The sequence below is a fragment of the Dreissena polymorpha genome, chromosome 1 (assembly GCF_020536995.1).
Source record: "Dreissena polymorpha isolate Duluth1 chromosome 1, UMN_Dpol_1.0, whole genome shotgun sequence".
Classification (NCBI taxonomy): Eukaryota; Metazoa; Mollusca; class Bivalvia; order Myida; family Dreissenidae; genus Dreissena; species Dreissena polymorpha.
Window position 1 is genome coordinate 93229146 of NC_068355.1, and position 12504 is coordinate 93241649.

The 12504-nt window shown below is 35.1% G+C and overlaps 2 protein-coding genes across 5 annotated transcripts in view; one reads left to right on the forward strand and one right to left on the reverse strand.

Moving 5' to 3' along the window:
- The window catches only part of LOC127841010 (DNA-directed RNA polymerase II subunit RPB11-a-like), a 492318-nt gene that overhangs the window by 388167 nt on the left and 91647 nt on the right, over positions 1 to 12504 (reverse strand). The window lies entirely within an intron of this gene.
- LOC127840819 (myotubularin-related protein 13-like) overlaps positions 1 to 12504 on the forward strand; it is a 156374-nt gene that overhangs the window by 101564 nt on the left and 42306 nt on the right. For all 4 annotated transcript variants that reach the window (XM_052369244.1, XM_052369239.1, XM_052369253.1 and 1 more), the window contains exons 23-29: positions 265 to 440; positions 945 to 1150; positions 1719 to 1914; positions 2596 to 2676; positions 3246 to 3355; positions 5717 to 5930; positions 6891 to 6931. In XM_052369244.1, coding sequence (XP_052225204.1) covers positions 265 to 440; positions 945 to 1150; positions 1719 to 1914; positions 2596 to 2676; positions 3246 to 3355; positions 5717 to 5930; positions 6891 to 6931 — 1024 coding nt within the window. The remainder of the gene's footprint in view (positions 1 to 264; positions 441 to 944; positions 1151 to 1718; positions 1915 to 2595; positions 2677 to 3245; positions 3356 to 5716; positions 5931 to 6890; positions 6932 to 12504) is intronic.

Sequence of the window (12504 nt, forward strand, 5' to 3'; positions counted from 1 at the left end):
TTGGATAATTACGCATTGGTCCGTGAAAAGCTTTTGAACTACTTTCCTTTTTGACTAACAAGTAATTCATGTTTAAATTTTAACTTTAACAAACTTTATATTTTACACCCAGTTGGTTCATCCCTTTTTCCTAATACAACTTACTGTAGTTTTCATGTTTTGATTGTCAAAATACATAAATTATACTGTTTAAATGATAAAATAGATGATAGTTTTATTTAATTTTGCAACTAAAACTGTATATTATGTGTTGTTGATTTTCAGCTGCTGAAAATAGCCTTTGATGATGAGGTGGTAGCTGACAATGTGGAGACTTTCCGCAAGCTAGTCAACAAATGTCGCAACCCACCGACTGTGTTTGACACATTTGCTTTCAGTGGCCACTCTATCCCCCAGCCTGTCACGCTGCACAAACAGAAGGAGAAGAATAAAACTCTCAAGTCAGTCGCTGTCTGGTCTTTAATGTCAAGTCGGGTTTTCCCAAGGCCCAAATGTTTATTATAGATTGGTTGAAGAGTTAGAATAAGAATCAAGTGAACACACGTAAAATGAAAATTATGACAAGTTAAAAAATATTGAAACCCCTTTGAGAACAGCCTGTAAAATGCAGATTAACTTTTTTATCCGAAATAAATATATTGCGTAGTGAATTATTTTTTATATAAACCAATTCATTGCAATGCTAGTGTTATGTACTGCAAAATTTAGAGGATTTAGCTTTATTGGTCACTAAAGGTTTGAATAATTGGGATCAAATGGGAATTTATACAAGCTAAAACTCAGCACTGTAGAAATGTTGAAACTCACTTCAAAAACATCAGGACAGAAATTATTTTTGCCATCAGCTAGTCTTTTATTTAAGGCGAGTGTTCAACTGCTTATGCAATAGAGTAAATACATGCTAATCAAGATGTACCATTCACCCAAGCCTTTTTCCTCTGCAGACATTTTGCCAAGAAGACTCTGATGAAGACAGCTCAAAAGGCGGGCCTGAAATCGGGCCTGAAGTCAAAGCATTCGTCATCTCACCAGAAGGCCAAGTACTCGCTGTCCCCGCCACAGGCTAATAGACGCAGCCTCACTCCCAGGTCGTCTGATAGCGAGTCTGAAGGGGGCAGGCCGGGCAGCGAAGTGTTCGATGATCTGTCAAGTATGTACAGTGTTATCTATTGGCTTGTTACAGTTTTGTTTTGCCGAAAAAAACACAATATAATTTCTTGATTTAAATTATATTTATTGCAGTAAAATAAATAATATGGTTTAGTTTTTGTTGACAACCTGTATAAAAAAAAGATATTGTTGATTTTTTGTTAAATTGTAAGTGAAATGATAATGACTCATCTTTATATCCTAAGATGATGATAAAGACAAAGCGTTATAAACATACAGCGTTTGTCAGATAAGTGAGCGTTTTTCCTGAATTTTTTGTGTAAGCTGCATACTTTAAAATGAAATTAACCCATTTATGCCTAGCGTCTAGAAAAAAGGCCTTGGCAAACAGCTTAGACCCAGAGTATACGTTGCATGATGCGGCGTCTCATCAGGGTCTGCGCTGTTTGCTTTAAGGAATTTCTGTAAGAAATATTCTAAATATAGAAATAACAATACTAGACATACCTAATTTTGGAAATAAATTGATACAATCAAAAAGGATGGGAGAATCCACTAGGCATAAATGGGTTAAACTTTTCTTCCAATTTTCCTTGCCCTGTGTGCAGTAGTGGATGAGAATGAGTTTGGCTCCACCCTGATGGCCGACCCCCAGGCTCTAGAGAAGCTCCTTGAGAAGCCTGGTTACCACGACTACGTACGTCTTGGCCTCGGCAGCCTGTCTGTCACCAGCTCCAAGGACCGATCAAACTCAGAACCTTTCAGAATCTCATCTGTGAATGCTAACTTTTCAGTGTGTCGCAGGTATGGGTAGGATTTAATGTTCTCAGCTTTTAGCGGTAAACAAAATGAATCTGCATAACATTTGATTAACATGCCCCGGGATTTTAAACATTCTAAAGCTTAATCTTAGTTTAGTAATTCCAACTTTTCATTAGCTTGATTTTAGTTATCTTACCACTTGACTTGAAACATTCCATAGCTTGAAGTTACAACTTGTAACATATTACAACATGGACCTTTGGGAGGTATTCATCATTATGATGACCAGCTGTAATTTCTCCTTGTTTGTCCAGCTATTTTAGTTTTGCACTCCAATGTTAGTTACACAGATTAAAAATAAACATTGCTGGTTTCTCATTTAGGATATTTAATTGTATTGCTCATTAAGTGCCTATTGGAAAAGATTCATTTATTTCATTAATGGGCGCTCATTATTTTGTCAATTCAGATTCTTAATGCATGTACTAGTAATTGAATTATATTCAAGATTCAGAGGCTGAAAATATCATGATTGGTCATTGCGTTTTGAAAGCAAAAAGATGAAGATAGCTTAGCAGAATCTTTCCATATAATCCTTTTAACAATAGTCAGTATGCAGAAAAGGTGTAGCAGATATATTATGAACTGTACTTACTGTGTTGATGGCTCATGAATGTAATATATTTACCTAAAATGTCACTACGATTCCGTTTTCCAATCTAGTTACCCTATCCTGTTAGTTGTGCCACAGTCAGTATCGGATGACAACATACGACGGTTTGCTCGCACCCATAGACAATGCAGGTGGGTTTTTATATTTTGAAACAAAAAAATCTTTCATGTATAAAAACAATATTTTTGTTCAATATTTTTGGTCAAATTATTAAGTTAAACAATAAGATCATAGCATTACTTTCATTATTATTATAAAAGTATTCTGAAAAAGTTATGCAGCTGTGAAATTATATCAAAATTATATAATTATTTGTTTGTGTGTTCTTCTTCAAAACAACTATTTTCTTTAAAACTTTTTAGCATGTTTCATTCAATCATTCTTCCTAAGTAAGTTTACTATCTTCAATAATTGGGCAGAACTCTTGAAAAACGGGGCTTAATGCATGTGCACAAAGTGTTGTCCCAGATTACCATCAGGCTGCACAGGGTAAAAATTGAGGCCATGTTCTGTTTTTATGGTATCTGTTTACTTCATGAAATCCCTTCATAGCAAAAATCTAGTTTAGGGGCAAAGTGTAGTCAATTATTAGCCTGTGCAAACTTAACAGTCTAATCTGGAGCAACACTCTACCACTTGCATTAAGCCCCATTTTCCCAGAGCAAGGCTCAATTTAAAGCCCCTGCATTTGCACACACAGATTTCCCGTGATTACATGGCGCCACAGCCGCACAAAGGCTCTATTACTGCGCGCCAGCAGCTTCCATAGTCGCGGTCTGATGGGCATGCTGAAACACAATACATCTAGCAGTAAGTATCAACAACACTGGACTCTTTAAGCGTTGAATAATACATTTGCAAGAATTAATAGGTGGCATTTCTTTGTGGTTATGATGTCTGTCAGGCAATGAGGTGATTCTGCTTTTAAGCCCCTGTGAGATCTTAAGATCTCCTTATACACCAAGTACTGGTTCTACCCTGGAAATGGACTCCAAGTGTCCTAATAAGCCTTAGGCTTCTGAGGCAGTTAAGGTTAAATAAAACAGGTATTGATAAAGGTTGAATAGCTTATACAGTAAAACTTTTACTTCTTATGATGACAGAAATATTTGAGTTATCAAAAGGTCAAGCTTCCGTGCTCAGAGGTCATGAACAGGAAATGTTTATCAATCAGAGTAATTATTTATCTTTGGCAAGATCAATACTTAATTAATAGCTATAACTTTATACTTTCAATGTTTAATTGTAATGATATGATTATAATAAACATTTACAATTCAAATGTCAGTATTATTAAATTTTAAATATTTTACAAACTATTAATAGCCTGCTAATTTTGCTATAGACGCTTATCAAATTCTTAACTGTTTTACATATTTTGAAATAACTTCATCGCAATCAGTGTGAAGTTATTACACTGCAACTCCAATATATTGCGGTTGAAGGGATCCAAAGATCGCGACCGTGATATATCCGGTGCGCGATATAAATTGTCAAGTTATTCATCATGTATATGCATGCATTAGCATAGTTTGGCAATCTCAAAACACACTATTTACTTACCATATTGATGTGTGTGTTACATCCATATGTTATTCATTGGTATAACACAAATCATTATTCCATGTAAGTATTTTGAAATGCATATAATTAAATTTGTAATCCGAAACACCATTGTCAAATATTATTGTTCAAGAAAGCATGCACAAATTAGACCCATTTACAAAATGACCTCATTCACCTCATTGCAAGCATGAACGTTTGACATGATTCACCTCTCAATTAAAAGCAAATAATTTACACTGTATCTGATGCGCAAAGATTGCTGAGATAGGTCAGTATTTACTTGTGACAATTATAGTTATAATTGTACACACCTTCATGTGTTTACTGGTGCATTTCGGCAGTTCAAAGCAAATTCAATAGAGAATGGTTAACACCCAAAATGACCTGTGATGTTTGACAAGTTGGATTATTGTTTATCGCAGTACACAGGTGCTAGAGTGGTGTACAATGAGAGCAAACAATCTGGTTAAAACTGGATTATGAATGTCCGATTAAACAGAAATTAAGGTGGGTGAAAAAAGGGTAAAATACAACTTTGAAACGGATTTTATCTCATCAAATTCTCAGATTTTAAAGCATGTTATTTAGAGATTATGCTCATCAGATTTTTGGGAGCCATAGCCGATTCGCGATATATTGGACAACGCGATATAACGAACCGTGATATATTGGAGTTGCAGTGTACCAGGTGCAAACAATTTACCCCTGTATGACAGTCCCTACACATTTGTGCTGTTAATTTCAAAATTGTGCCATATTAGGGACAGACACATATGCTTCTTATATCTAGTTATCCATGTACATGTTGCAGGTGTGTTTTTTCATAGTAAGTATTTACAACTTTGACTTGTTGTTGAGATTTGTTTGAATTATTTTTCTCAGTTATGGATGCTCGAGTTATAGAATTTAAATTGTAGATTTAACATCCAAGTACAGTTATACTGTGGTCCTAACTTCCAAGTTGTATTGTAATTTGTTTTGATTACAGTATTTTGAACTAGATTTAAAACACAGTTTACAATCTTGGTTATTATATGGGGTATGACAGCCAGATGTTACATGTTCTTTATATTTCAAAACACTATCTCAAAAGTTCTAACCTGGAACGTATTGAATTTCGGTAATTTAATTAAATGAGGTACATATGACCTGCCACTAAATAGATTTAAGCATTGTCATTTAAACTGAAGTAATCTCATTTTTAGCTTGGTGTTTTCGGAGAAAATCCGAGGTATTGTCATAGCCAGCTCGTCGTGTCATCCGCTGTCCGCGTCATGCTAAAACCTTAACATTTTGTTAAGGTTGTGAACATAGGCTCTAAAATCAAATTGCTTCCACCTACAACCTTGAAACTTCATATGTAGAAGCACCTTGATGAGTTCTACACGCCACACCCATTTTTGGGTCACTAGGTCAAAGGTCAAGGTCACTGTGACAAACTTTCATTTATTCAAAACTGCACCCGTAGCCGAGCGTGGCACCCGTTATGCGGTGCTCTTGTTTTATTTGTATCAACGTGACACAAGTGCATAACAGTAAAAAGTAGTTTCAGCTAAGATTATTGTAGAGTTCCAAATAAGCTCAATTCATTTTCTACACCCTTAGCAACATCAAGCGGAGAATCCACTTCTAGCTTGGAGCAGGAAAAATACTTCTCTGTGCTGGTAGCGGCGACCCCCAACAGCGCACGTAATGGTTCCTACAAGGCCTCATACAGTGACTCCCTCGACTCCCTAGACTCTCTCATAATGTCAGGGGCCACAGGGGAGTCCCTCACCATCCCAGAAACCCCTGACAATTTTAAACGGGCGCCCAAAACGTGAGATTATTATCATTGTGTTTGATGTGTCATGGTTATGCTTGTATGCCCCAGCCATATAATGGTGGAAGGGAATATAGTGTTACCTCTGTCTGTGGATATGTATGTGCATGTTTTTATGCATGTCTGTATATTCTTAATATTGTGTATTCCAAATATTAATAAACTGAGGTATGTGTTACTGGCCCTCCCATAAATATGTCTTGCAGTATTTGATTTAGAAATAAATGACAGATTCTTATCAGAATAAGCATTTTGCTACTTAAAGGTCAAGGCAATATCGGACACTTGAAGCTTGTGCATATTCCCGAGTAAGTTGAATCAAGAATCATTTCAATCACCTTTTGCTGACAGTTGAAACAGTTTGCTCATGTTCCATATTGATTTTTTTAATTAAATGTTTGTGTCCAGCACATTTCGTTAACGCCCATGACAGGATTTCTTAAAATATTGGCATAAATTATCATCCTATTTTGCTCTTTTACATGCATGTCAAGGTCACATTTATTAATAGACATGATCTGTAACAACATTGAGAAAGGCACATACCTTGTTATGACAGTTTTTATTGTTTTGACTAAGTGATGTATTTATTGTATTTATTTTATGTTGTTTACGCATAATGTGTCGAGTAACACTTACTTGGGGCATCTTTTACCTGTGGAGACATTTTTTGTGTACACCGCTTATTTAGTTATGTTTTCATTTCATACAAAAACATTTATGAGTAGCGCATTGATGCATTTTGTATATATGTACTAGTTAAAAACATTTAATGGAAAATTACCTTGCCATGAATGTCGAGGCTTAATTAATTTTGAGAAATGTTTGCATTCAAATGTTTATAGGTCCTTTTTGTTTGATTTTGTAGCAACTACATAACTTTCATGGTCCAATAATAATATTATGGCTTAGAATTAATTAACTTTTGCCTTAACATAAATAATTCTTTTCTTACAGAGGCAAATCCGTGAGAACGAGCCTGAAACTTAAAGGTCAATGTAAGTACACTTGTTTTATCAAAGTGTGAATCTCATTTGATGTGACCAATTATCATGGTAGTTAAGCATTGTCACAACTAATGTACTAGGTCTAACTTTACACTTTAGCAAGTGATCTGATGCCAGTCTATGTACAGTGTTTAGATGCTAGTATTATTTAAAACAATCCAGATTAGTTTCAAATGTGAGATCACATTTAGTTGACAGGAACCAGATGAGACTATCTGTGTCTTGGTTTTAAGTTGATGGGGACATTTTAAAACAAATCACATACTTCTCAGATAGTTGCAAGTGTATGAAGATTAGTGTGAAATCATTTTTATGCCCCCAAAGGAGGGCATATGGTGATCGGACCGTCCGTCTGTTCGTCTGTCTGTCTTTCCGTCACACTTTGCATTTTCGTTTTGCGTTTAGGTTTCAAAAAATGCTCATAACTTCTATGTCGCTTCCGATAGCAACTTGATATTTGGCATGCATGTGTATCTCATGGAGCTGCACATTTTGAGTGGTGATAGGTCAAGGTCATCCTTCAAGGTCAAAGGTCAAATATACGGCTTCAAAGCGGCGCAGAAGGGGGCATTGTGTTTCTGACATACCGTATACGTGCGCTTATAAGACGCATTTTTGAGACTTAAATTAATAAGTTACAGTTGGGGTCTCGTCTTATAAGCGAGATACTGGTGAAAATAAACAAAAAAAATCAAAATATCGAGTTTACTGGGCTTATTCTAGCCAAGTTGGACACTTGTCAGTTGTTTTGAATCATCGCGGCAGCCATTTGCATTTTCTCTAAAGTCTGTATTGGCCCGTACCGTGTATCGGAACGCTATGTTCAGTTACCGATTTATTTGTAATAAAATGTATTGTTACTGATTTTGTTGTCTATTATTTTTAATTTGAATTTTGTTATTTTTGGGGCGTAAGACGTTATATTGTCCGTGATTATTCTTGAAAAGTTTTTATCACCTGATTGTCTGCGCGCGACGTCGTTAAATGCCATATAAATTGGCCATTATAGTATACGTGTGTAAGCGGCAACACGATGCCAACATGCTTAAAACAACAGCAAAATCAATTCTCAGTAAACACGCTGCCGATTACAAATGCTATTTGACAAGTTTGTATCACCTGATCGTCTTTGTTCCACGTCGTTAATTTTCAATTAAGACATAATTGGCAATTAGGGTATCCTCTGAAATAAGTTACCAGTTTGCAACTGTCAATTGTTAAATAAACACGTTTATTCAGACGAACCACTAATACTGATGACACATTATTTATTAGGGGCCAACAACGACGGGAGCAAAGAGCGACCGCATGCAATTATCCGCATATGGCTTGCTTCTTGACACGTGATTTCGATCTGCGCTTCGGAGTCTATCACTCTATCACGCGATTGGCTAATTTTATGAAAGTAGGCGTTACCTATTGTTGATAGACAATGGGCGTAAAATTTGCATAATCTAGGTAATAAAACTAAACGCTTTCAAAATATCTGCCTATTAGATTTCAATACCTGTCAAACAATACAATTAAGATGACTGACACGATCAATTTTGCTTGTGCATTGATATTACGAACGTAATATGTTTTTTGTTTGCAATTGTTAGGGCAAATGATTAATACGCAGTTGTTAGAAATTTTGTCAATTTGATAATTATTTTTATTGCATGAATAATACTTGAAAATAAATTAAAACCCACTAATATATCATAAAATAAACAAATATTATTTACTTTGTTGTGTGATTGTTTTATTTTTCAGACTTGCGTGAATTACTAATTGTATGCAGCGCGAGTTTGAAAAATTCTCAATGTTTAATAATTGATGATTTTCTTTAACATTCTGCCATTTTTCGGCCATTTTCCGGCCGATGAATACGGCAAAATTTGACCGCGTCTTACACGTGGGTCAGTCTCAAATCCACCCATTATAAAGTCCGAAGTCGGGGTGCGTCTTATAAGCGAGGGCGTCTTATAAGCGCACGTATACGGTACACATCTCTTGTTATGAATATGAAATCCATATATGACTGTTTTATGGTTATTATGAAGAATTTTAAATGATATTTAAGATGTTAAAGGAATGTAAATGTAACTTTGGAAGTTGAGTATAGTTTTTGTGTCAGTTGAATGTATTGCATTATGACCTTTCGCCTTCAGATCAGATTTGTTATCAAGTATCAAAACACACACACACACACACACTAATACTTTATATATGAGCTCCACTCTAGGGAAACTGGGCTTAGTTACATTCTAATTTTGACCTTGACAATTACATGTTATGATGTCATATGTAGACACATTGAAATTTATTTAATTCTGACTTTCATTTAAAGCTTTCAGCAAATCAATTCATTTTTTTTAAATCATGTCAGTATTTAAAACCAATCATGTGGTCATTAAGAAAGAAAAAAAACATGTTAATAGACTGAAGGTACCGGTAAGTTTATCTATGAAATATTGTTGTTTTCTCTGAAATAGACCCAATTATATATTGCTCCTGCATTTGCATAAATTGTGGGATGTCACAGGGTTTTTTCCTGGCAGTCTCTAATTTTTACATTCTAGATTGTGTGCTTAATCATCAATAGCAATCGGATAGAGCATTATGAGTTTGAAAAAAAAAATGAAGTGACACCACTCATTTTCATTCTACAAAAACCCACAAGGATGGATCATTTTGTACAACTTACAATAACAGTTGTTTAATTTCAACTTCCTGTCAAGTCGAATGTGTAAAAAAAATCTTAAATATGTATGAACTTCCTTTGTATCGAAATTTAGTCAATTATGTTTTAATTTTGTAAATCCGTTGATATTTTGAACTTGGGGATAGGACAGTGTGGACGGCTGATAGTCTTCCAGTAGGCCGTAATTTTTGAGAGATTTCTACTTTTGGACTTGTTTCAAATTGTTGCTATAAAGGATGCCACCTATAAAATATGGAACAAGGTTGACATATTTTCTACTGACCTCTGAAAATGAAAGTATTACCCAACATGCTTCAATGCCAAAACTAACAGAACATTTTAATTGCTGTAGTATTTTCAAGATATCTGCTTTTAAATGTGCACACAAAAATTAATATAGTATTTCAATAAAGTAAAGTGCTATGAGAAATTCAATCTGTCTCGTTGATTTTGTCATTGGAAAATGCATCTCTCAATTGAGCATTTCAACTTGACACAACCAACTTCACCGATGAATGTTCTTGCAACGCCATATACACGCTAAATTTTCCAAATGTAATTATTCATTGCATCACATGTTTTGCCATTATAAAGTTTGCGTGGTTTATTGTACATTTAATCTTGATGTCTAGTTATGTTATTGTCAACGTCATTTTTCTGGAACTTGAATATAGCAGAATATGCACTTCAATTTTGTTTAATTAGCTTGAAAAATAATTTGCAGGTTTTTGATGTTTAAAGACAATTTTTTATAAACATATTAAAAAGTAAAATACAAAATGTTGTCATTAAGCCGTGTTTTCATATTGCGGTACTCATGTCTACAACCAATTTATGATATGTTGCATACAGTGGTCAGTGTTTTACTGTTTCTTACAATGATTATTGCAATTGTTTTGTCTGTTTCATGCTGTCAGATCTGAAATATGGTAGATATATGTGTGTACTCTCTTGTCGTAGTGTCATTGTCTTCTATGGCTAATATTTGTAGATATTTTTCGGATCAAATGAAAACAAGTGCATGTCGTTTTTTTCCTAACATTTTTTCTTACATAATCTGTAATGACACACCTTTATAGATTGTTTTCTTTAATTAAATTATTTTTTGTATTTTTAAAATTCTGTTTTGGCTATGGACATGTAATTTTTGTATTAATATTGACTTTATTGATTTATGTACTTAAAAATGCTTGGGTGAAAGTTTTCTGGGATGAACCAGAATTCCGTTTTTTGGATCGCCGCCGAGACCATTTTTCCAAAGCGCATAAATCTGTTTAGAAAATTTAATGGGTAGGGGAGATAAAAATAAAAAATGCCCACAAAGTATTTTAACACATGATCTGCGGTTTGTAAAGATTATAACTGTAGGACAGCGTGAAGTCTCCTCCAATACCACACTGCCAGAATTGGAATAACCATTTAACTATAAATAGGAATTCCTCATATCTTTTTGAGAGCATGATTGTATTGATTTTTAGCTCACCTGTCACGAAGTGACATGGTGAGCTTATGTGACCGTGTGATGTCCGGCGTCCGTTGTGTGTGCGGGTGTGCGTGCATCCGTCAACAATTTGTTTGTGTAGACAGTAGAGGTCACAGTTTTCATCCAATCTTTATGAAATTTGGTCAGAATGTTTATCTTGATGAAATCTGGGTTGGGATTGTATTTGGGTCATCTGGGGTCAAAAACTAGGTCACTAGGTCAAAAACTAGGTCACATAATAGGTCAAATAATAGAAAAACCTTGTGTAGACAATAGAGGTCACAGTTTTCATGCAATCTTTATGAAATTTGGTCAGAATGTTTATCTTGATGAAAACTGGGTTGGGATTGTAATTGGTTAGTCAGGTGAGCGATTCAGGGCCATCATGGCCCTCTTGTTGGATAAAATGTTGAAGGGCAGAGAACCTTTATATTTGTTGATTTCGGTTAAAAGCTTGGTTTTTTTTTAAACTAAATTATATTGCAAATAATTTGGAATTGACATTTCCTCTAATTTAATTTCAATTAAACACGCGGCATCTTTATCGTTATGGTCTCTTAGTCGAGTTATTATTGAAACAGTTATTGTATTGTATACTGATTAAAGAGAACATTCGTACAAAACTGGATTTAGTGTTGGGCGTTATGAAAACATACGTAGTACATTAACTGACCTATTGTGTATATTGCGGTGTTATAACAAAGTGGATTATCATGTGTGTGGATGCAACTCTGCCGATTTGGTCAATGATTACCGTTTATAATTTGTTTTTAAGGGAACTATTTTTAAAGCAATACATTCTTATACATATAATGGAGAAAATAAGAAGATGGTCTTTTGAAGTTACATGAGAAGTACTTTTACCCTACTTAAAATGGTTTCTAATTGGCTAAAGTTCTGGAGATTCAGAGGGCCTCCCCCCAATGGCCCCCCACCAGGGCTTGACCCTGCACCCACGGGGGGCACTGGCGGCTCCCTGGACCCCCAGCAATTTTTTTTTCGGTTTTTAGACATTTTCAACTTTCACCCATGCAAATGGCAGTGGTGTGTTTTCATTTGCCTCTATGATTTGAAAAGCTGTTATTTCTACTGGGTCCTGTACTTGTGATACAAGGATTTTGTTGAAGAAAAGGTGCTAAAATGGATGCAAAGAAGCCATGGTCTGGGAAAACCAAGCCTTATGCATAGTGTCATCCCTGATAGCCGGTGCACTCATTAGTTGAGACCTTCTGTAGATGAAAAATGACACAAAGCATATTTTCATCACTGATTAGCCTGTGTGGACTTTATGCACATTCATTAAGCCTTGTTTTCACATAGCCAGACTCACATATAATAGTATACAAGTATTATATTATATTATATTAAACACTTGGGAACATTGAACATTACCAG